Source organism: Ictidomys tridecemlineatus, chromosome 7 (assembly GCF_052094955.1).
Source record: "Ictidomys tridecemlineatus isolate mIctTri1 chromosome 7, mIctTri1.hap1, whole genome shotgun sequence".
In the NCBI taxonomy this organism is placed as follows: Eukaryota; Metazoa; Chordata; class Mammalia; order Rodentia; family Sciuridae; genus Ictidomys; species Ictidomys tridecemlineatus.
Genome location: NC_135483.1, coordinates 96,294,574 through 96,321,194, shown reverse-complemented (window position 1 = coordinate 96,321,194; position 26,621 = coordinate 96,294,574). Strand labels below are relative to the sequence as shown.

Below are 26,621 nucleotides of genomic sequence, written 5' to 3'. Positions count from 1 at the left end.
TAATGAGATGGTTATTATGGGACCTGCTCAATCAAGGATTCCTCAATTGTCTGCTTTACCAAAAACCTGGTATGTTTTAGCTATAGATATTAAAGATTGTTTTTTTTTCAATTCCAATTCATCCTGAGGATAGTCCACATTTTGCATTTACTATCCCTGCACTAAATCATGAAGGTCCTAATCAGAGATATGAATGGAAAGTACGCCCTCAAGGGATGGCTAATAGTCCAACTATGTTTCAAATTTATATGAACAAAGCAATCCAGCCACATAGAAATCAAAATCCTGAACTACAAATATTTCACTATATAGATGATGTGTTATTGGCACATAAAGATAAAAACACATTGCTAGAATGTTATACCACACTTATAAATTTATTAAAAAATTATAATCTAGAGATAGCAATAGATAAAGTACAATTAAATCTTCCAATTAATTATTTAGGAGTTCTATTATCCTCAACCATGGTTCATCCACCAAATATTCAAATATGAGTAGATCAACTCAAATCACTTAACGACTTTCAAAAGTTATTGGGAGATATAAATTGGATAAGGCCTTATCTAGGCATACCAACAGGAGAGATAGGACCTTTATTTGATATCCTAAAAGGTCCATCAGATCCAAATTCACCCCGCATGTTAACACCTGAAGCAAGAAAGGCATTAAAAATCATTGAAACATGTATGGAAAATATGCATTTGGATAGAATTGATATAAGTTTGCCTTTATTATTTATTGTACTACCAACAAAAAATATTCCTACAGGAGTATTTTAGCAAGAAGGTCCATTATTGTGGATACATTTATCTTATTCTCCTAACACTATTCTTACTAGGTATCCTGAGGCTGTAGGACAATTAATAATACTCAAAGGAATAAAGGCAGCAAAGGGAGTGTTTGGGATTTCTCCCAATAAAATTATTACTCCATATACTATGGATCAAATTAATGAGTTAGCTAATGAGTTAAATACTTGGGCAATAATCATGTGTAAATCTAATGTTTCATTTGATAATCACTTACCACCTAATCCTTTGTTGTCTTTTTGGTCTAAGCATCCTGTAGTTTTTCCAAAGATGACAAGAAAAACCCCTATCATGAATGCTCCAAATATATTCACTGATGGGTCAAATAATGGTACAGCAGCAGTAGTTACCCCTGATCAAACTTTTACATTTTTAGTACCCAAACAATCAGCTCAAAAGGTAGAACTTAATGCAGTATTACAAGCTTTTGTGATGTTTAAAGATTCTGTGTTTAATTTATTTTCTGATAGTCAGTATGTATTTAATGCTATAGTATCCCTTGAAGATGCTAGTAGGATTTCCCCTTCTTCTACTGTTTTCTCTTTGTCCACTATACAAAGTCTAATCTGGGACAGAAAAGATCCATTCTTTATAGGACATATCAGAGCACATACAGGATTGCCTGGAGCCCTTAGTTTGGGCAATGAATTAGCAGATAAATCTACACATGACATACATATTTTCTCCACAATAGAAGAAGCTATAAATTTTCATAAAAGGTTCCATGTCAATGCTAATACTTTACAAAGGCATTTTAAAATAACTAAAGAACAAGCCAGACATATAATAAAACAATGTCAAAATTGTGTGACATTTTTACCACAAGTTAAGCTTGGAGTCAATCCTAGAGGACTAATACCTAACCATATTTGGCAGATGGACGTCACACACTTGCCAGAATTTAGAAAATTAAAATATTTGCATGTTACAGTTGATACTTCTTCCGGATTTTTGATGGGCTCCCTTCATGCCGGAGAAAAAATAAAGATGTTATAGCTCATTGCTTACAAAATTTTGCCACTGTGGGCGTTCCAAAACAGTTAAAAACAGATAATGGTCCTGATTATGCTTCTACCTCTTTTAAACAATTTTGCTCATCATTTGACATTACTCACATAACAGGAATTCCATACAATCCACAGAGACAAGGCATAATTGAAAGAGCTCATCAAACTATTAAAATGTACTTACTAAAACAAAAGGAGGGAATTGGAAAGGGGTATATATCCCCCAAAGATAAACTTAAAATAACCCTTTTTACTCTAAACTTTTAAAATTTGGATTCATCAGGGCTTAGTGCTGCGGAAAGACATTTGTATCCAAAAAATGTACATAAGCCTAAGGTACTTTGGAAGGATATTCTAACAGGACAATGGAAAGGTCCTGACCCAGTGATTGTCTGGAGTCGGGGCTCTGTTTGTGTGTTTCCACAGGGAGAACAGCAGCCGATTTGGATTCTAGAGAGATTAACCAAAACAATTTCTACAGACCAAAAAGAAGATGACTTGACTCAAATCCATAACAGCTGATATCCAGAACTCCAGCTTGGCTATTCTTACATCTGCGACAGTGATTAACCAGGATGCTTTTTTCAATATCTATTTTATTATTGACTTTTCCCACATCATAAAGTTCTATTTTATTTTTGAGCTCATACAGACCTAGGTTAATGTTGTTCTGATCAGTTTTATTTTTTGACTGTGGAGTCTTTAAACATTGCAATGGAGACTTCACCTATGTAAAGCTACAAGGCCTTTACTATTGTCATATGTGTTGTATGTTACGTGTGCACACTTCTGTTTTGTGTTGTATATCTGTATGTGTGTATGCCCATATATCATATATGAGGAGCACTCATGAATAAATGGATCCAATTTATTATTATTATTATTCACGTGATTTTAATGGTTTAATTTAAATTGGGTAAACAGCTGTTGAGGATTGTTTTAATATATGAACAAATATATGCCTCAGAGAAAAGTCAGGGTGGTAAAATATTTACTTTCACCTTTCCTTTTCATTATATTTAATAATTCTGTTCAGGATAATGTAAATTGTTCTGATAATTGTTTTCTTAGTACCTGTTGAAATGTTACATATTTTTTTTAGCATCATTGTCAGAATTCCTATTTTCATCCCAGTGCCAGTGAAGACAAAGATAAATCCAAACGATAGTTATCACAACAAACTGTATAAACTGATACATCAATGAATAATAACTCAACAAGTAATGCTCAATCAATGAGTCGATTTATTTTGGGAGGAAATGGACATATTGATAGATTCCTCTGCTTTGAACTGCTTACAGAACTTGCCTGGACTAGGCATCACTTGTATGCATTGTGATATATCTGTTGATGCAGCGAATTATGGTAGTGCTGGCATATCTTTACTGATGTGTCATCAGTGATGCAATTTTTCCTAGGAGCCGTCAATTGGCTTGGTGTCATGGCATTTCTGTATCCTCCTCCCTTCTACTAGTGATGGTCTAATTTGGGGGGCCAACAGAGGTGAGACAGAGAACATTGAATCCAAAGTAAGAAGAAATAAAAATTAGAGGAGAAACCAATGATTGGAGATAGGATATCAATGGAGACAAATCAATGAAGCCAAACTCTGGTTCTTTGAAAAGATAACATCAGTTTGCTTCTAGACGAGAAAAAAGGAGGACACACATTACTCATATCAGAAATGAAAGCAGGGATATCACTACAGTCCACATGCGCATTAAAGGGACAACAAGAGAATACTGTGAACAACTCCATGCCCACAAACTTGATAACCTGGATGAAATATACCAATCCCTTAAAAGCAATGAGCTACCAAAAGTCACCCAATAAGAAATAGACAGTCTGGGGAGGGAACCAAGATGGCTGGATAGATGGCGAGATACCCTTGGTGCAACTCTGCCTCAGAGAAAAGTCAGGGTGGTAAAATATTTTGAGAATGAGAGGGAGAATTCTGGAAATTAGCATAGAAGTGAAAGAAACCCTAAAACATTGCAGAGTGTCAGAAAACAGCCTAGAGAAAAGAACAAAGCAGTTTGCAACCTCAGCTGGAGCTTCTCAGCATGGGGTAGGGTTCCAACACTGCTGGCAAAAGGTAAGCAGAAAAGTGCCAAACTGCAGGAGAGCTACTTCCACAGTACTTAAGTTGGGGATCCAGTTGGGGATCTGATTAGTCTAAAACTGATTCCTCCACTCCAAAAAAGTACTTACTTTGGACTCCCCCCAACACTCTGAACTCAAACTCCAAAAGCAGCCACTACTAAATACCATCTTGGCTTATAGACTGGCAGCTGAACACCTGCCTCTGCCAGGAGCTTTGGGCCAGTGAGCCCTTCAAGCATCCTGCAGCTTCCCAACCAGAGATTACCATAACTATAAACTTGAGTCCCACCAGGGTTTGCCCCGTGGGTATCAGGGAAGGTCTCCTCTTCAGTCCACAACCTGGGGACTGTAGCCACTATCGCAAAGCCCTACTTTACCCACTCCTGTCCACTGGGAGTTGGGAAAGTTCCCAGCCAAGCCCCGCAATTGCAGAAACATGGCAACCAGTGACCCCAACCCTGCTAACGTCTGACTCACCTTGGAAGGATCTAGAGAAGGTCTCCTTCCTAGTCCACAACCATGAGACTGCAGTTGTTGGTGCAAAAGGCCTCTGCATTACTCATGCTTATCCCTAGGGACCAACAGAAAGGCACATCTATGTTCGCTGTAACTACTAACACCACAAGCCTCATCCCCAAAAACTTTCCTCACATGACCTAAGGATAGTCTCACCCATTGTCTGAAGCTCCAGGACCAAAGGCACAAACCCTAGCATCACCAATACTCAGCTTGCAGGGTGTAGGGAAGGTTTCATTCATGTCCCACATCTCAAGAAATGTGGATACCAGTGTCACATGCCCAAACATGACCTGCACATGCCCAGTGTAACCTAGGGAACACCTCCAGAGCCCACGGACTAGACTACAAATGCTGGTGTCAACAGCCCTGTCATCACTCATCCTCTGGGACCTGAAGAAGGTATCATCCAAGTTTCATTGCTCCATGAAAGCAGCTAACAGTACCAGAAGCCCTAGCACCAACTGGAATCACCCCATGGGACCTAAAAAAGGTTCCTTTTGTGTCCCAAAACATTGATTCTATGGTTACAAGTGTCATAGATCCCATCCCCACCTGTGCTCATCCAGCAGGACCTCCAGAACTGTGGCTTTTGGTGTCACCAGCTTGGGCATCTCCCACATTCACCCTGAGAGTCTGGGAGAGGTTTTTCTTATATTCTGTAGCTCAGGGAAAATGCCTGCTAGTGCCACAATCCTTGGGCATCACCTGTACTTGCTCTGAGGGACCTGGAGAGATTCCTTTTCATGTCCTATACCACCAAGACTGTGGCGGCTGCCCCCACAAGCCCAGTGTCATCAGGGCTCAAAACTCTGAAAGTCTACATCCATTGCAAACCTGTACAATTTAACTACCTTCATCCGTTGCTGCTGTTTAGACTATTGAGGAACTCAGAGACACTGCTGACATCACAGATGAAGAAGTCACACAAAAGCTATGTTTTTGAGCTCCCCTATAACCAGAGACAAAGCATCTATCCAACTGTTGTATGTAAATTTTTTTAGAAATCTTTTCTTACAAAAACTCCTGCATAAAATTGGGAGCAATAAACATTACATCAGATGTGCAGACATCTATGTAAAGACACAGGAAACGTGAAAGGAAACATGACACCTCCCAAGGAGGATGATAATTCTAATGAGTATGAATGAAAAGTTCACCAAAGAAATAGAAACCACTGAAGAGCCAGTCAGTTTGGGGAACTAGAATCTCCAGTCAATGAAATAAAAATACAATAGAGAGCTTACCCCCAATGACTAGAACAAGCACAAGAAAAGAATTTCTAAATTTGATGTCTTTTGAATTAATCTAGCCTGATATGTCAAAAAGGGGGTTGAGGAGGGAAAACCTATTTCATAAAATAATAGCTTAAAACTTCTTAAGTCTTCCAAGAAATATGGATATCCAGAATTGAGAATCTCAAAGCACCTTACCCAGATTCAACCGAAACAGATTTCACCAAAGTATATTGTAGTAAAAATGTCAAAAGTACAAGACAGAATTCCAAAAATGATAAAAGAAATCAACAAGTCATATATGAAGATCCATTATGCTTACATCAGATTTCTCAGCAGAGACCTTAACTTAGATATAAATTAACAAAATAACCATAAAATATGTATGAAGAAAACTGTAAGACACCAATGAAAGAAATCAAAGAAGTAAATAAATGTTTGTGGGTAGGAAGCCTCCATATTGTCAAGGATGTCAGCTCTTCCCAACATGACCTATAGAGTCAGTGAAAGCCCAATCCCAAAAATGAAAGCCCAAAACCTCAGAAAGTTATTTTGTGAAGATTACCAAACTGATTCTAAAGTTTCCATGGAGAAGCAAAACACCCAGCATAATCAACACAATGTTGAAGAACAACAACTCCAAGATACACTATAAAGCTGCTGTCATCAAAACAGTGTTGTACTGGTGAAAGCTTAGACAGACACAGGAGATGGGTGGATAAAATAGAGACCCCCAAAATAAACCTGCATAATCAACTGGTCATTGACAGGAACATGAGTAATGCAATAGATAAAAGGAGCCTTTTCAACAAATGATGTGGAAACAACTAGGCATCCATGGGGGTCGGGGTAGAATGAACCTAGACCTAAGCCTTATACCCTTTACAAAAATTAACTGAAAATGGATTGTATGCTAAATATCAACCATAAAACTAGAAAACTAGTAGATAACTGGAAAAGATTTAGATCACCTTGGATTTAGTGTTGACTTTTTAGATGTAATACCAAAGGCATAATCCATCAACGAACTGATAAACCAACTTCATTAAAAATTTCTTATCTGAACCACTCTAAGATTTCATCTCACTCCAGTCAGAATGGTAGCTATTATGCATACAAACAACAAAAAGTGTTGGCAAGGATGTGGGGGAAAAGGTACACTCATACATTGCCGATAGGACTGCAAATTGATGCAGCCAATATGGAAAGCAGTATGGAGATTTCTTGGAAAATTGGAAATGGAACCACCATTTGACCCAGCTGTCCCTCTCCTCAGTCTATACCCAAAGGACTTAAAAACAGCAGACTACAGGGACATAGCCACATCAATGTTTATAGCAGCACAATTCACAATAGTTAAACTGTGGAACCAACCTAGATGCCCTTCAATAGATGAATGGATTAAAAAAATGTGGCATATATACACAATGGAATATTATTCATCAATAAAAGATAATAAAATCATGGCATTTGCAGGTAAATGGATGGAGTTAGAGAATATCATGCTAAGTGAAGTTAGCCAATCCCAAGAAACCAAATGCTAAATGTTTTCTTTGATATAAGGAGGCTGATTCATAATGGGATAGGGAGCAGGAGCATGGGAGGAATGGACGAACTCTAGATAGGGCAGAGGGGTGGGAGGGGAAGGGTGGGGGACATGGGGTAATTAATGATGGTGGAATGTGATGATCATTACTATCCAAAGTACATGTATGAAGACATGATTTGGTGTGAATATACTATGTATACAAGCAGGAAAAAATCATGTATAAGGACTAAGAGAGCCTCAGGTAGCCTACAGGGTCAGGTAGTGCTTGCCTGTTAGAGGTCATCCAGGGGAAGACAGAGAGGATGAGATTTCCAGGAAGAGGAAAGAGCCTAAGCAAAGCACAGGGCATGAAACAGCCTGGCCTGCTCAGGGGGTCACAGGAAGTTGATTGGCTTATGAGAAGGGTGTGAGCAGATGGAGGTCAGGAATAGACCAGGAGATGAGGCTGGACAGGCAGAAAAACTGGAGACCCCACCAGGAAAGACCCATGTGCAAAGCGAAGGTATGGAAACCTTGTGGAAAAAGTAATTCGGAGATAATGGAGAATTAAAAAGAGAAACAACGATTTCTTCTTTTGTTTCCTGTCGCTTTTTCTCCCGACTATCTCCAACTGTGAAATGTACGAAGATTTCAAAAGAAAACCAAAAACCCATAGTGATTGATCCTGACTCTACTTTGTCATTTTCACAGGTTTATTTCCTCTGCTGGATATTTGCACACAAAATCCCCAGGTGCTTTTACTTGCATTACATTTCCTCCAGTTTAATGAACCAGAGAGTTTATTTACTTTCACTACAGTGTTTTGTGTTTTGATGGACAGTGAGCCATTCTCTCATTGGGCAAAATTAATACTTTCAGTAATTGTGTGGCCACATGTATGATATAGGGAGATGCTAGATTGAAACAGGTTTTGATTAATATCATGATTTATTTTTGAACCTCAAAATTTTTTAAAAAATTGGAAAATGATAGCTCTTACTCTTAAGCTGAGGAATTTAGAACATAAATCATTTCCCACATTTTAGATATTGTGTTTGACACATACAAAAATTTAGCAACATGTTGTGTTGTGAAGCATGATAATATATTAAATTCCCAAGAATCTATAATTTCATGGACACATCATGAACAAGATGCATGTGTGTATTCCTGCTCTATCTCATCTCATTTCTCCACCCTCCACCAAAGGAGAGACTGGCACTATTAAGAATTTTGTGACTATCTTTACTTCACCTTTTAAAAATAGCTGTATTAAAAGTGTATACACATCTAGGGGATGGGGTTGTGGCTCAGCGGTAGAGCACTTGCCTTGCATGTGTGAGGCACTGGGTTCGATACTCAGCACCATATAAAAACAAATACACAAAATAAAGGTATTGGATCTATCTACAACTAAAAAAAAAATTCTTATCTGCAAGAAAGACTGTCAAGTCAATTAAGAGACAAACCACACTCTGTGAGAAAATATTTGCAAAAGCCACATCAAATAAAGGACAGTTATCCAAAATATACAGAGAACTCTTAAAACCCAACAGTAAAAATGTGAACAATCTGTTTTAGAAATGAGCCAAAAAAACACTTTTACAGTCACCTCACCAAATAAAATAGAGATACCACATAATGTTAAGAAAAAGTGCTTCATTTCTTGTTATCTGGGAAATCATCAAAACAATGAGATACCACTGCATGCCTATTAGAATGGCCAAAATCTAGAACACTGACACCTAAATTTTGTAATGATGGGGAGCTTATTGACTGCTGATAAAAATGCAAAATGGTTTTTTTTAACAAAGCCAAAAACACTCTTACCATAAAAGGCATCAATTGTGCTTCTTAGTATTTAGCCACAGGAGTTGAAAATGTATGTCCATACAAAAACCTACACAGGGATGTTTATGGCAGCTTTATTCATAATTGCTCAAACTTGAAAGCAACCAAGATGAAATTCAGCAAGGGAGGGAAAGGATAAACTGCTTCGTATCCAAACAATGGACTATTATGCAACACTAATAAGCTATCAAGCCATGAAAAGACATGGAGGAAGCTCAGCTGCATGTTACTAAGTGAAAGGAGCCAATCTAAAAGACTACATACCAGATGATTCCGAGTATTTTACATTCTGTACAGTAAGAAATCATTGAATGCCAGACGTTGGCACAAAATAGCAGAAAAAGAACTGAAGAGTTTTGGGACAGTAAAACTATTCTGTATTATACTTCAATGGTTAGTACTTGCCATTATAAATTCATCCAGTGTGGCCCAGTAAACCCTAATGTAAACTATGGACTTTGCTAATGATTGTCAATGTAGGTTGATTTTAATAAATGTGCCACTATGGTACAAGAATGTTGATAGGGAGGTTTTATGTTGGGGAGGGGGACAGGAAATATACAGTGACACTATACTTTTTACCCAATTATGCTATGAAACTAACACTTCTCTCATTTATTTAACCAATAAAACATACTACTGAATGGTTAAAGCAACATGAGGCTGTTCCACTCCTGCTTGACACTTCTCTAGCCTCATTCAAGAAGCATTAATTCCATAATCCATCAAAAAACATTAAGTGAAAAAGTTACAGAAAATGTAGGTTAAGATAAGATTGAAAGATTCTTCAGGGAGACAGAAAAATGGTCCAAACCCACAAGACCAAATAATAAGGTCAGGAGTCTTGGTGTCAGATGCAGGCGTAAGTTCCTACAAGCTCCTCTCCCCTCTCCAAGTCCATTTCCCCTTTTGTAAGTTGGGGTAATGTTATGGTTTGGATGTGAGATGTCCCCCAAAAGCTCATGTGTGAGATAATGCAAGAAGGTTCAGAGAAGAAATGATTGGGCTGTGAGAGCCTTAACCCAATCAGTGAATCAATCCCTTGATGGGATTAACTTGAGCGGTAACTGAAGGAGATAGGGCATTGTGGGGGGGCATGGTTTGGGGGTATACATTTGTATCTGGTGAGTGGAGTCTTTCTCTGCTTTCTGATCCTCATGTGAGCCGCTTCCTTCTGCACACTCTTCCTCTATGATATTTAGCCTCACCTTGAGCCCTGAGGAATGGAGCCTGCTGTCTATGGATGGAGACCACCAAAACTGTGAGCCCCCAAATAAACTGTTCCTCCTCTACAGTGTTCTGATGAGGTGTTTCAGTCATAGTGGAGAAAAAGCTGACTAAAACAGGTAATGAAAGTTCCCTGGTTAAGTCCTATTTACCTGCCTGACCTCAATTTAAAGCCTGCCAACCCTCTCAGAGGAGCCTCCCTGATCCTCTGAACTCATGTGTGGCTCCCTATTTAGGTAACACAGTTTTCCTCTTTTGTGGTCATTTGTGTGATGGAGTATGTGATGTCTAGCTCCTCCTGAGTCAAGCTGAGCAAAAGCAAAGAACTGCTTTCTTAGCACAATAGCTACCTGGCAACAGCACTTGCTGCCTGGTAGGTGCCCAGGAAATATCTGCTTAATTAATGGTTTATCCCTGCAACAGAGTGGTCTGCATCTGCATCTCTCTTCCTTCTCAGAATGCTGCCCATCACGACCACAGATGCCGCTCAATGTACAGAGGTAGGAGTCTCCCAGGCAATGATGGTGTCCAGCTCTTCTTCAAGACACAACTGGAAGTACCTATCAGGATGGTCGCAGGACCATGGGGTACTTGGCATTGTTCAGAGCAATTGTTTGACTCTTCTTCTCTCACCTGGATCAAGATGGTGATTCTAACTAAGTTTCCACATGGCCTGACTAAATGCAAGGTCAGGCCTGCTCTTGGTACTACCTTCAGATGCTGTGTCTGCCCCCTCTTCCCTATACCCCCACGTTTACTTATTTGGAAAATCACTAAATCAGTCTAGAATTAATTGTGAAAATTTGAGCAAAAGTAGAGTTTTCCTATACGGATGCACACCCAGCATCCTCTCGCCTGCCATTTTGGAAGAGAATGAAAAGGTGAGTTTTCCAGCATCCCCTGTGGGCAAACATGCTCCCTAAGGGGGCAGTGGAGGACTGCCAACCTGCCAGAGTGCCCTCTTTAATAAACCTCCAGAGTTCCCCAGTGCACAGGCAGGGGCTGCAGGTTACCCTCCTCTTTAGAGGAAAAAGTCTGACCCGCCCCACATCTCAGAAGACCATCAGGTCATCCGAAGAAGTCTGAGTGAGAAAACAGGTATCCTGCACGTAGGTATCCTGAGATCATTCCATGAATACTTCTCCATCTCTTATCAGGTGGCAGAGGTCCTCACAGAGCATGAGAAGAAGTGGAAAATGGTTTTCTTCCCACTGAGCTCAGTAGTGGGCACTTTTCCTTCCATTTCTTAGCTGATCTAAATGACCTCCCAGACATTTGAGTTCCTCCTCTATGTAATGCAAATTCTAAATCCTTAATGCAGTAACGAGTTGGGGCTGGTAACTCTGTAGTAGAGCACTTGCCTGGCACACATGAGGTCCTAGGACTCATCTCCAGCTCAGCAACAACAATAGTAAAAAGGGAAAAAAATGGATGAAGTAAGTTAAGTTGAAAAAGAATCCATAGAAAGAGAGGGGGGAAAAGGCAAGCCTGCTGTTTAAATATGTGCACTTGAAACCCCTGGCTCCATCCCGGGAGTGCTGATCAGAGCCCACCTTGGCTCCATCAGGATGTCCGTTTGCCAGAATCCCTGTGATCACAGCTTGTCAGCCTGAGCCTGGTACACGATCTAATTTCAGGCTGATTTCATAATTTTCCCAAAGTATTCATGTGTAGAGTAAAGCTGGAAGGCTATGGGATCTTTCCAGAAACAGCCTCAAAGAAAATAATCCTGGGTAATCCTGGTTCAACAGGAGACTGACCAGTTTGGCTTGTTCTGTTCAAAATGGAACAGAAACTGAAAGATAAGAAGAAGACTATCCCCGAGAAGCTCCTACCAAAAGACATTGTGCTAAACACTTGCAATGAATGGCACTGATTCATCTACACATCAAGTCCTTGAGGCATTACAAGTTAAGAAGCCCTAATCCAAAAATATGAAATAAAAAAATTCTCCAAAATCCCAAACTCTTTGAGCATCAACATAACGCCACAAGTGGACGATCCCACACCTGACCTCATGTAATGGGTCACAATCAAAATACAGACACATTAATAAATTGTAAAATATATATGATAAATACATACTATGTATTGTTATTGTATAATAAATATATGCTATATAATATATTGTATATTCATTAATAATATGTATCTGTATAAATAATATATAATATAAATATATATGGAGAGAGACAAATACACACACACACACACTCCCCAAAATACTAAACACTTCTAGTCCAAGCATTTCAGAAAAGGGATACTCAATCTGTGTTGTTATTATTCCCATTTCATAGTTGAGAAAGTATTCTGAGAGATTAAATACCTTTGTCCAGGGTCACACTCCTGCTTATTGGTAGAGCTAGAAGTCCAACTTGGGTATTTTGAACCAAAGTCCACACTCTTACTCTTACATATTATTTTTCATCCTTAAGTAAAAGTAATTGATCTCAGTACCTTCTCAAGGAATTATTTTCAGATCCTATTTAAAGCTTGGGATGCTTTCAGAGTGGGTATCTATGGCTCCCTAGGCAATATCTAGGGCCTCTGGCAACCTGTGCTGGGATCATTCCTAAGTCTCCTTCTTTCCTGCGATTTCAGTCTGTGCCCTTGATGCCCCTGCACACCTGTCTGATGACCACTCACGCTCAAGAGACCTCCTACCTAGGGTTTAGAATCTGCTAATCCAGAAGGCAAGAATATGACTGTGGGATGCACACCATCAGCAGTACCTGGCACTTTCCAGTCGTGCTGTCCAAGGAGGAACACAGGTTAGTGAGATGGAAGAGCAAGGCCACACAAACAGGGAAGGTGGAGCCAAGACACCTACCCAGTCTTTCTGGTCCCTGGCCTATAGGGTTTCTTTCTGCTGCACTGAGACACAACCTAAAATATGAGTTTAGCTAAATGTCTCTATATGGTCTGAGATTTTTCCATCCAAAATTAATCAAAGACCAAGACTGCCAGATGACAAATGCACAAACACTTATTGATTACCTAGTGTGTGTTTAGGGGCCACGTACTGAAATTTCACATCAAGTCTCCACTTGAAATATCTTATCCCACCATTCCAATAAGTACTCTACTGTCACAGCATGGATTCTGAGTTGTTGTTCAGAACATGTGTCACAATCAATACTCCAAGGAAGCAGGGACCTTGAGTCCCATCCACTGGAGACTCCCCAGTACTTGGCATAAGACATAAAGTTTCAATAAATACTTATTGAAAGAACGAATGTTTGGAAGGGGCAAGACTCTTGCATTCCTGCAGGTTTTTCTAGCACAGACCCTGACAGCCTTTGTACTAGACTACCATTTCAAGGATGTTTGTACAGCAAACAGCATTGGAAAATAAAAATGGCATCTCCTTGTGGAAAAGAGGTAGGTTTGTTAGCAACCCACTACAAAAATATGTGAGTTTCTTTTATAATAATATAAAATACATCTAATATAATGGTATGGTTTGAATATATGTCCTCTTCAAAACTCATGTTGAAAATTAATTGGCTATTAACAGTCTTAGGAGGTGTGGCTTTTAAAAGGTGGTTAGGCCATGAATACTTCATCATCATGGGTGGGCTTAATGCCTGAATGAAAGGGCTCTGTGCCCTCTGCCTTGGTCCTCCTATCTTTTGATGCAAGATGATGGAGAGATGAGGCCCTCAAAAGATGCTGGAATTTCCCAGCTCCAGAGCTATGGGCCAGTAAGTTTCTGTTCATTGTAAATTAGCCAGTCTCAGGTATAAACATAAAGCTCACATTGTGTAATACTATCCTTCAACTCCACCCCAAGAGTCTAGTGTCTTCCACCAGCAGCCGGTTAGTTATGGAGTCTGACTTGTTAGCGTGCAAATCAGGTAAAATCACAGGCCCTTCACAGTTCTGCACATTTGTCTAGTGCCTGGCTAGATGTCCCATACACGATCATACTCAGTTACAACAGCAACTGTGTAAGGAACAAATGAGGAAACCCAAGGCTCAGAGCAAGTTAGGGACTAACTATGATTCCAATTTGAGTCCTTATTTCTACAGCTAGAACGAGAAAAAGCTTATCTATAGCAGAGGCTTATTTCAGTGTTTCTGTGAAATGGTATTATAGAGTAGGACCTCAATGAATGTCGGCTTCCTGTCCCCATTCCTTGCTTCTCTAGGAAAAACTCCAGCTAGCACAGAAAGAACCTACAACATTTGCAATGCCCTAACGCAAATATATGATGAACGTCTTAATAAGAAGAAGTAGAAAAGCAAAGCACTAAGGGGGAGAATGGTCCCTCACCACTATGGAACCTACCAGTATGCACCATGACCACACAGGTCAGACAAGGCAGGCATCAGGCAACCACAGTAATCCTTTAATGCCTTACAACATCTGTGGGACACACTGACAGCTGCACAATTATGGTTGAAGGCAACCTGAATTATGACGGGAATGCCCATTTCTAACCAGAGCCCTTAGGTCAGGTCTCAAAACAACTGTGGCTTCCTTTTCTCTGAGATAATCAAGTTCTAAATCCAAGGTACTTTAAGGAGATAACTAAAATATCACCTAACGTAAACTGAAGCTGTCTGGCTTGTCTGACAACCTAGAACAGGGAATTTTCTCAGCTGCTTTTCTTGTGCAAAAGAAATCAAGTAAATAATTTAAGGAAACTTTCTTGTAAAAAAAAAAAAAAAGCAGAGGACTGCTAGGGTTGATGAAAATAAACTGCTCATTCAGTGTAATAAAATACACAACAAAATAGAGTTGATGTAGATCGTATCTATGTCACATAGGTATGATCATAACTGAAGGCAAAAATTGTTATAATGTTTAGATTTGGAAAACGGGTATTTTTTTATTGGGAGTTTAATCACTCTGGCAAGACAAAGAATTCACTGGAGTTAAAGCTGAGAAGGGGAAAATGAAAGCAAGAGTGTCAAGTAGGTTAGACCACATTTGTGTTTTCATCTCTAACTCCATCTAATCCAAAATCATCCCTCTTCACATGTCGGTAACAATGGAAGGTCCTTTGTGGAGGCCTGAGCTCTTACCTTTAGGTCTCTGGACTTCCTGACTAGTGATTCTCAGTGCCCCACGGGAAGGGTGCAATAGAGAAAGAGGAGGTTTTGTCTTTTAGATCTTGCATTGTCCAGTCTCAGTGTTCTAATATGCCACCTTAGGGGGGCCCTGTCTCCAGGAATGAAGATCACTCTCTCAAAGAGTCCTACTTACTCCTGCACTGTGGGTTCCAACCCTTGAGGTGAGCCAGCAGGAAGAAGGCTGAGAGAGCATCACCCTGCAGGGAAGGGTTTCAGGAAACAAATACAAATTGGGCAAGCTAGCAGTTACATACTTTACTGGGCAGCAAGTTCAAAACTTACTTTACTATTCAAGAAATCCTGTAATCTATCAAAAACACTTTAGAGCCATGGAGTTTGAGTTTACATCCTCCTGGGAGGCCCAATCTTCTCTAAGAACTACATAGATTTAACACCTAGCTAATTGCAAGGTCAAAGTGGATCATACCTGTTGACACTCTCTTTGTTTCTCTCCTACCTGCTTTTCACTTCTCCCAACCATCCAGAAAGAGAGAAAAGAGAAATGGAAATAGTGGTAAAGAGTCAGGACGAACACAGTGATGTAGGGAGAACAAAGAAGACTTTTGTAGGGAAGGGAGAGTCAGAGATATCTCTGAAGGGGTAGAGGAAAAGACTCCTTGGTAAGCCCAACTTTTTTTGTTTTTGTTTTTTGGTTGGTTGGTTGGTTGGTTGGTTTTAATTCTCAAGTAGGTGCCAATCTTACAAGTATCTAAACTTAAGCCAGTGTTTTGTTGCCACTAATGCAATTTGATCTGTAAAATTTAATTTTCTAGTTAATATAGCCCTGCAGTCTACCATGGGAATGTGTTTGAGCCCACAGTATTTTTAGCAGATATCAGAACAAAAAGTGATGACTACCTACTGTTCTCTTCCCATATGTGAGCTCAGGGCAACACCACTGCTTGCATGTGTGGTTCTATCTATAAGTCCACTGGCTGCTTAGTCTTTGGGATGGTTGGTATGGGACGTAAGCATTAGACAGGCAATAAAAACATCACAGGTTCAGATAAGGATACTCCAAGAAAATAAAATTACATGCCAATATCCCTGAAGAACATTGGTGTAAAAATCCTCAACAAAACACTAGCAGATCAAATTCAACAGCACATTAAAAGGATCATTTACCATGATGAAACAGAATTTATCTCTGGAATGCAAGGAATGGTTCATTAAGAACAAATCAATAAATGTGATATATGATATTTTTGTCAGATTAACAGAATGAACGACAAAACCATGACCATTCCCATAGATAAAGAAAAAGCACTTGACAAAATGCAACACTGCTTCATGATAAAAACTCAAAGGAGATAGAACAAGATGATGGCTGAGGAAAATGGTCTGGTGATCTCTCCCCACAGACACACCAAGTGGAACAGCTAGTCACACACCAAACCACCTTCACAAGAGTTTTAAGGAAATCAGGCAAGGAAATCAGCATTTTGTATAACAAAATGATAGAGGCATCGAAGAACGCAGGCAGGAAGGAGTTGCCTGGATCAACCTACCCCCAACTCCAAGCAACCCAGCAAGAAGACATGCCTCTGCTTAGAGGAGGAGGAGGGAATTAAATACTGGCCTTAGACTTGAAACCCAGTACCAGGTGCACTAAGGTGAAACCCAGTGCTAGGCAGACTCCTGTGACCCCTACCACCAGGCCAATACACTCCAACTCATATGTTGAATCTAAACGAGTTGATCTTATAGAAGTGAGGAGTAGAATGATGGTTCCAGAGGTGGGGAGGCATTGGGGAGAGGTGGGGAAAGGTCATCAATGGGTACTAAGTTACAGTTAGATAATAGCAAGCTCTGATGTGGCATTGCACAGCATGGTGACTACAGGCAACAATGACATACTGTACATTTCAAAAATAAAAGAAAGGCTTTTCAAAGTTTTCACCATAATGAAAAAATAAATTTTAAGATGGTAAATATGTTTAACATGATTTAAACATTACACAACGTACACAAGTGTAGAACATTACAAGGTACCCCTGTTAGGATGTACAACTTTTTTTATATTTATTTTTTAGTTGTAGTTGGACACAATATGTTTATTTTATTTATTTTTATGTGGTGCTGAGGATCAAACCCAGGGCCTCACATTTGCTAGGCAAGCGCTCTACCGCTGAGCTACAACCCCAGCCCAATATCTACAACTTTTATATTTCAGTTAAATATTTTTTAAGTTAAAAAACAAGCAGAAAAACCCAAACTCTCAACAAATTAGGTATAGAAGGAATGAACCTTAACACAAGGAAGACCATATATAGCAAACTCACAGCTAACATCATATTGAATGGTGAACAGCTGAAAGCTTTCCCTTGAAGATAAGGAACAAGACAAGGATGTCCATTTTCACCACCTTGAGTTAACATAGTACTGGATGTCCTAGCTAGAGCAATTAGACAAGAAAAAGAAATTAAAAACATCCTAATAGAAAAAGAAGAAGTAAAATTATCTCTAATGACAGATTTCTTCTTCTTCTCCTCCTTCTTTTTTTCTTTTTTAAGAGAGAGAGAGAGAGAGAGAAAGAGAATTTTTTAAATTTATTGTTTAGTTTTCGGCAGACACAGAATCTTTATTTTATTTGTATTGGTGCTGAGGATCGAACCCAGGGCCGTGCGCATGCCTGGTGAGCGCACTACCGCTTGAGCCACATCCCCAGCCCCTCCTTCTTTTTTGTAGTGCTAGAATTTGAACACAAGCCTTGGACATGCTAAACAAGTGCTCTGTTACTGAGCTACATCTCCACCCTGTACAACATGATCTCATATACAGAAACCCCAGAAGACTTCAAAGAACTGGTAGAACTTATACACAATCCACCTACAAAAATCAGTAGTGTTTATATTAATGCTATAGTTTGGATCTAGAATGCCCACCAAAGGCTTGGTCCCCAACCTGTGGTGCTGTTGGAGGTGGAGGAAACTTGGGAAGATGGAACCTAATAGAAGGAAGTTAGGCCCTTGGGGATATGGCCGTGAAGGAGATATTAGTCCCTTCCTGCCTCTCTCTTAGGCTCTTCTGCCTTGATGTACTGTGCTGCCATAGATCCAAGGCAACAGGACCAAGTGACCATGGATTTAAGCCTTTAAATCTGTGAGCCAAATAAACCTTTGCCCCATAAAAGCTGATTATCTATGTAGTTTGTCACAGTGAAGGAAAGCTGACTAACAACTGATGGCAAATTGTCAAATATTAATAAACCATTTACAATAGCTTAAAAATACTTAGGAATAAATTAGCCAAGGAGGTGAAGGACCTGTACACTGAAAACTACAACACATTTATGAAAAGAAATGGAAGACAAACATAAATGAAAAGAAATACCATATTCATGGATCAGAAGACTTAGTATTGTTCAAAGCTCATACTACCCCAAGTGATCTACAGATTCAATACAATCCCTATCAAGATTCTAAAGAGATTCTTCACAGAAATAGAAAAAACAATCCCCAAATCCATGTAGAGGCATGAAAGACATGAAAGAGCCAAAACAATCTTCTATATACTAATGCTACAGTTTGGATCTAGAATGCCCACCAATTCAAAATAACAAAGCTGGAGGCATACCACAACCTGATTTCAAAATATGTGTAAAAATCGGTGGCAATCAGAACAGCATGATATTGACATGAAAAGAGACATTTCAACTTATGGAATAGGACAAGGAGCCCAGAAATAAATCCATGTATCTATGATCAACTGGTTTTTGATAAAGGTGCAAAAACACACAATGGAAGTATATAACCTGTTCAATAATTTATGTTGGAAAAACTGTAATCCACAAGCAAATAATAAAATTAGACAATTATCTCACACTATTATTATATGAAAATCAACTCAAAATGTCTTAACAACTTAAATATAAGACCTGAAACTTTTAAGTCTACTAGAGGAAAACACAGGAGCAAAGATCTACAACACTGATGTAGGCAACAATTTTTTAGATGTGATCCTAAAATCGCAGGCAATAAAAGCAAAAATTGATTGCATCAAACCAAAAAGCTTTGTATAGCAAAGAAAATAATTAACAGAGTGAAGAGACCACCTCAGAGTGAGAGAAAACCATATTTGGAAACCATATATCTGATAAGGAATTAGTATCCAAAGTATATAAGGGACTCAACTCAATAGTAAGAAAACAACTCAATGAAAACATAGGCAAAGGACTTGAGTAGACATTTCTAAAAATAAGGCATTACAAATGGCCCACAGGTTTATGAAAAAAAGATGGTCAACATCGCTGATCATCAGGGGACCTGACATTAAAATCTTAAGCGGTATCATCTCATACCTGTTAAAATTACAATTATTAAAAAGTGAAAGATAAGTGTTGGTGAGGATGTTGGTAAAAGGGAACTCTTGTTCACTGTTGGTGGAAATGTAAAATAGTACAGCCATGATGAAGAACAGTATAGAGTTTCCTCAAAAAACTGAAAATAGAATTTCCAGATGATCTAGCAATCCCACTTCTGAGTATATATCCAAAAGAATTGAAATCAATCTATTGAAGAGACATCTTAATTTCCAGATTCATTCCAGCATTATTCATAATAGCTACATTATGGACTCTACCTAAGTACTCATCAACTGATGAATAAAGAAAATATGGTATATGTACATAATGAAATACAACACAGCCTTTTAAAAAATATTGTCATTTGTGACAAACATGAATGGACCTGGAGGATATTATGTAAATGAAATAAGCTAGGTATAGAAAACACTGCATGGTCTCACTTACATATGAAATCTTAAAAAGCCTCGTGTATAGTTAGAGTGGCATGGAATTACTGGAGATTGGGGGATGCGGTGAGAGAGACGGATGTTGACCATGGAATACAAATTTCTAGAGGAGTCAACTTTTTGTAATATAGCATTATATAAAACCAAGATCCAAGGTGACATAAACCCTGAAGCTCAACACCTCATACTTATTTTTTGCCCTTTACATTTCAAAGTGCTTTTCCATACACTACTCAATATTTCAGGTATCATTGTACCCTGGAAAGACCAGAGTACCTTCAAGCAGAGGACCTCCAAGATTTCATTGCATTTATCACATCTATAATTATAGCCTACTAAAACCAGTCCCTTGAGAGTGGGGACCTGTTTACTGATTCTCTGAAACCTCAGAGGTTGTGACATTAGCTAATAGAAGGTAAGTCAGTCACCAAAGTATTTCCATACTGTCATATTTTTTATGAATAGAGCCTAATTTTTCTCAAGGATCCTTGAGTATGGGTGGGACTTTGTGACTCAACTTTTAATGCATGGAATACAGTGGAAGTGATCATATGTGACTTTCAAGACTAGAGCATGAAAGGTTTCCTCCTTGCTTTGTTCTCCTGGGTTGCTTGCTCTGAGGGGAGCTAGTTGCCCATGGTCATACACTCAAGCAGTCCTATGAGGATGTCCTTTTGACAGGATACCAAAGTTTCTCACCACTAGCCATCTGAGTAAGCTACCTTAGGGGCAAAATCTTCAACTCCCATGTAGCCTTCCAATAACTGCAGCCCTATCTGACATCTTGGCCATAACCAGGAGATCTCTGGCTACAACAACTCAACTCAGCTGTTCCCACTGCCTCACTGAGCTAACATTGGGTATTTTAAGCCATCAAGCTTTGGCACAAAAGCAATAAACAACTAATCCACCCATGATGGTAAGTAATAGTAGTAAGGGAGATAAAGTAATTGCATGACTTCTAACTTATAAGATTAGAAAAATAACAGGGAAAGTAATACTGCAGCTGTCATTTTTAGTTTAGTATTCTAAGTGCTCCACACACACTATGGTCACATTTACTCTTCATAAGACTAGCATGAGACAAATGGTAATATTCATTTTACATATAGGGAAATGTAGACTTAGATTAACTCAACTAGATAAAGTGCCAATGAGTGGTGCAAAATTAAAAACCCAGGTGTCCTTGTTTCCAAATCTCCTACTTTTAACTATGGTGCCCACGCTGTCTCTATACATGTTTGTTGACTGAGAATGCATGAAAGGTATCCACCAAGGCTCCTTTCAAAGATTCTATGCATATTTGCCTCTACCATTCCCTTTCTCTTTTGAAAATGCTAAAAATTATATTGTGTGAACATACTCTTATAAAAACCAATATCACCAAGACTGGATTCATTATTATATATTTATTAGTATTGTATTAATTTTTTTCACTAATTTTAAAGGAAGTTAAAATTGAAACATTTCCATGGGCCTCCAAAAGACTTATGGCTCTAGGTGGTGGGCCTCACGGGCTGATGGATAGATTCTAGGCCATAGTGTCAATTGTGCACAGAAATCAAGCAATTGAAAAGAAAAAAAAATCCCCAAAGAAAAACATTTGATGTTACACATTGAAAGTCAAAGAAATCATGTCTATTGACAGTTTTGCTGTTTTTCTCCTTCTCATGGGCACTGGGATACTAGAAAACAATAGCAACCCATGGGGCTTGCTTTGGAGTGGGCAGAGCATACTGTGCATGTGGAGCTCAGTTTCTCAGGATATGAGGTTGAAAGAAAGGATTCCAGGCCAGGAATTAACTCTGTCTTCTGAGAGAAGCTGGCAGTGCCTCTCTACTCAATTGCTTTCAGCTGGTCTTGAAAAGAAAGTTCATGAGAATAGTTTTGAGATCCTGCTCCTTGAGATCCTCTCATTCCTCTCCAGGTGAGATGCCTGAGGGCAGGAGAAAGCCCTCAGAATAAAGCACCTAGAAACCACAGAGAGTAATAATAAAAAGAACAGTGACTTTAAAACTAGTATAAACTTCAGCTTCTCCACATGATAGCTGGGTTGTTTGGGATGGATTCACTTTGGGATGCTTTAGCTTTCTCATCTGCAAAATGAGAGCTATGTGGCAAACACAGTTCATGCTCACCAAATATCCCCATGTTCCCCTCCAATTTATAGCTAATAGCTGACCAGAAGACTGTGAACAGAAGAAGAATGCACTTAAAATCTGATATATTCCACATCTCTCCTCCTCCCACAGCAACTTTAGAAGCTGCATGTTCAAAGAAAGAACAAGTGACCCAAATCCATGAGTTACTGTCTGCAAGAAAGCTATGCAAGAGGGCCCCCAGACCATATAAAACTTTGAGTGAAAGTAAAATAAACTTCTATTGGTTTGAAAGTTATATGTTACTGCAGCACAACTTAACTTTTCTTGACTTAGGAGAGATTGTAAATGCCAACTTTGGTGCATCATGAGGATTCAAGAAGATGAATGTAAAGCATCAAAAATAGTAAATTCATATTTTTCCTTGTCTATTTTTGAAAATGGCATTTTGTCCTAAAGGATTAATCGCTGTTTAGCAGCTATTGCAGACTGCTTTCTGATAATATTTTAGTATTGGGACCTAGCCACAGAATTGTGAAAAAAAGAAAAAAAAATGAAGGATGTACACAGCCTCCTCAACAGGACTCCTATCACCCACAGAAAACAGTACGAACACTTTGCAGCACCTAAATTCAACTCAACTAACTATCCTGGAAGTGTAAAAAGAAGTAGGTGGGAGAAAGTATAGAAATAGCATTTCTGGCATTATTTTAAATATCTGTTATTGTGTTTTGTAGCTAGAGACTTGCAAACGCTGACTCAGGAAAATTACTCAGGATTTTGATCAAGGACTTGCTGGAGTCCCTAGAAGCAGGATGCTCTAAGACATTACCTCATCTACAGTCTCAGCCTCTATGATTCAAGACTTTTAAACATGACAGACCAATACTGTGTATTACAGAAGTGCAGGTCCAAAATAAGGGCTTGCCCTACCTCCCACTACCAGCAAGTGGCTAAATCACAACACTGCCCCTACCTCCTGGAGCTCTTTCTCCCCAACACAGGCCACTCCAGGATTGGACAGCCTCCTATCTGGTCACCTCTTCCTTAGGCCACCTGCCTGAATAGAGTCCATCAAAAAGGAACGCTAAAATCCTGCTTGGCAAGCCTTTCCGGAGTTCATTTCACTGTGATTTCTCTGGGTGCACATTGGATTGACATAGCTATTACAAGTCAGCCCCTACCTCTGACAGAAAAGCTATAATCACTCAGCCTTTTCCAAAGCACCCTCTCAAATAACATCATTAGTCCTGAAGAAAGTTCTCCCTTTTAACGCTTTGCAATTATGGCCATGATGTTCCTATTTTATGATACAAAGTTCTTCTGCCATTTAATGAAAAAGAGTCTACTTTTAAAAGCATGTACTTACTAACCTAAATATCTGGGTTAATTTTCTAACATTCAAACAAAGCTAACAAGGACAAGTAACTTTCCCTGCCCCCCACCCCCTTGTGCATTCCCTTCCCGGTCCACATATTGTCTTTAGAAAGGTCAAGTAAATAAATCCCATTATTCTCTAGGACTGGGAGCTTATTACTTGAAATAGTTGACCCCCAAATAAGAAAGTTTGGGTTTCCAGGGTGAGGAGGGAGTTGAGCATGGGTGAGGAGGGCCCTAGCTGAAAGGAAAAAAATCTGCATGCAGAATGATAAATTCGTTTGGAAGAGCTACCAAATGTACTTTTCTTCATCTCGTTACATTTCCAATAGAATCTTCCCTCCCCTTACATATTGACAGGCAACAAACACCCTGTTGATTTTTCTCTACCCTGTTCTGCCACCCATCCTGTGCCAGGCACTATGCTAGGTACTGGACCTTCTTCATCTCATGTGATCCTTGCCAAGAGCCATATAAGGTAGGAATTAAATTGTTTAAAGATGAGAAAACAAAGCATACAGAAATTAAGCAACCACTCTAATGCCCTAAGCTAGTACTTAGGGCTAGAATCAATGATTCCGTTTCTAAGACTGCTAGAGGGATAGCACTGGGGTTGGCATGCCCAAGGAAAGTGACACTTGAATTATGTTACCCTCAGTTCTCCCCTTGGCAGGGAGCTAGCCAAAAGAGTTGGAAATATGGTCTTTGGACTGCAAAAGATTGACTGGAATCTGATGGAGACAGAAAATAAAGGGTGAACAGCCACGAGAATTTCGTCTTCTACAGCAAGATGGATTACAGCATTCCACAATCCCACATTATCTAGCTGAGATCAAGACGTTGGCAGCTCCAGGACCGACATAGACATAACTAAGCCGAGGAACACAGAGTGTGTAGCTAATTAGACACGACCTCGCCACTGTTTAGACAAGCCCTACCTGCAAGTCCCCTTCAACCCCACAGTGCTGCAATATCAGCTCGTGCTCCAGTCCTAATATATAGGTGATAGAACCTCTTCCCTTGCACGCAACCAGCAGGTGGCTGACACTTCTCCGGTGCGGGGGCCCTCGAAACTCAGGTAATAAAACCCTCCACTTGGTCTTCCAAAGAGCTCACACAAGCCTGCAAGCTTCCGCCCGCTCTACCTTAGGCTAAACTTCCTCCTCCCTCATAGTTCCCCATTCCCAGTGCCACAGCCTGTCCCTCACCTGCATGGTGGAGGGCAAGGGCTGCACAGCCCGGCAGCGGCGACCGAAGCGAAACTTGGCCGCCTTGTAGATCTTCCAGTAGACAAACAGTACCACGCCAAGCGGCAGGTAAAAAGCGCCGCAGGTGGAGAAGACGGCGTAGGAGGGTTCCTGGCTCACCTGGCAGCGCTGGAGCTGAGCATCGTACGCCTCGCCCCAACCAAAGAGCAGAGGGGCGAGGGCAATGAGCGCAGATAGTGCCCAGGTGAGCGCGATCATGACAGCTGAGGCACGGCGGCGGGTGCGCAGCGTGTATTGCAGGTGACGCGTGATGGTCCAGTATCGGTCCAGAGCGATGGCCGCCACGTTCCAGATACTGGCGGTACAACACAGCACGTCGAAGGAGATCCACACGTGACACAGGCTCCTACCCAGCTGCCAACGTCGCCCGGCCGACAGCTCGCTCACTAGGCTCAGGGGCATCACCAGCGCTGCCACTAGTACGTCCGATACGGCCGTCGAGGCCACCAAGTTATGCGGCACGCGATGAAAGGCGCGGACACGCAGGATGGTGACCAGAACCAGCAGATTCCACAGAAAAGTGGCCGCGATCAGCAGTACGAGAAGCGTCACCACCAGCACCGTGAAGACCGAGAAGGGCGGCTCCCGGCCGGGCAGGTCGGTGCCTCCTGGGGTGGACCCGAGGATCTCGCTCGGTGTTGGGGTACTGGTGCAAGTCGCAGGTCCTACCAGAAGGGCGGCTCTGTTGGTGGTCGCCAAGAGGTTAGCGGCTTCCATAGTGCTCTGGCTTGGGGCTGCTGGGCAGCGGACGTTCGCTTTGTCCCAAAGCTGTACCTGGATAGGGTAGGTGCAGGCACATAGAGAGGGCACTGCGTACTCAGGGGAGGACCCAAGTGGATTTAGGTCACCCTATCCTGATCTCTCTTCTGGGTTGCAGTTTCTCTTTGTTGCTTCTGCCTGAAGCCCTCGTGGACCTTGGACCCTCTTTTCCAGTGGAGGAAAATGAGGGACTGGACCTCTCCACTCTCTCCAGCTCCGTTCAGCGCCCTGCTCCTTCCCACCTCTCCGCGGTCCCCGGCGCAACCCGCTGTTTGAAGATCGGGAATCCGAGAGCGCTGCTCTGGGTCCGCGCGCCGGGGCGGGCTTGGAGCGTTGCCCCCACCCTCCCCTGGGCGGCTGAAGCTGAGCTGCTCCGGGAGTTGGGCAGGAGTGGTTTGGAGAACCCACCAATAAGAGCCAGACCTGCAACGTCGTCCCCACCCGTCTCGCGGCTTCTGGGGGCTCGGAAAGCACCCTGACGGCGGTAGCCTCCCACAAAGGTTGAGAATCCTATAGGAATTCCATAGCAGCCACCTCCGTGAATCCTCGGACCAGTCTGGTGGCACTGTTGGACATTGAAAACGTAGGGTGCCGCCGCATATCGGCCAGAGGGGTTTTGATTTCTTGGAATCCAGGAGTCTACCGGTGCCTACTGGAGATTTTTTTTTTTTTTAAGAAAGAAAGAAAAAGATAAAGCTCCTAGACAGCCCCCTGCCCTTGTACTGCCCCTTCATTCGCAGCCCTTCTGCCAGGAGAGGGCTACTAAGTACCTTGAGAAGTTCACTCCCTGTTATATGCAAAAAAAAAAAAAAAAAAAAAAAAGGCTTCTGAGCAAAGACCTGAAAGAGGAATTTATCCCCATCCCCAAATCACCCAAACTTCCAGCGCCCTCCCTTTTCACTTTCTAATATCCCTGTCTTCCAAATTCGTACTGTAGGGTTTTCCTTTTTGTTTGTTTTTGCCGTGCTAGAGATAGAACCCAGGGCCGCATGCGTGCTAAGCAAGTGC

The 26,621-nt window shown here is 40.7% G+C and overlaps 1 protein-coding gene across 2 annotated transcripts in view; it reads right to left on the bottom strand.

Moving 5' to 3' along the window:
* LOC101975536 (5-hydroxytryptamine receptor 5B) overlaps positions 1-26,010 on the bottom strand; it is a 34,973-nt gene extending 8,963 nt beyond the window's left edge. The window contains exon 1 of one of the 2 annotated variants that reach the window (XM_005315955.4): positions 24,795-26,010. In XM_005315955.4, the coding sequence (XP_005316012.2) occupies positions 24,795-25,571 (777 nt within the window). In that variant the 5' untranslated portion in view covers positions 25,572-26,010. The remainder of the gene's footprint in view (positions 1-24,794) is intronic. The other variant, XM_040294098.2, reaches the window with a different exon arrangement.
* Between the last annotated feature and the right edge of the window lie 611 nt (positions 26,011-26,621).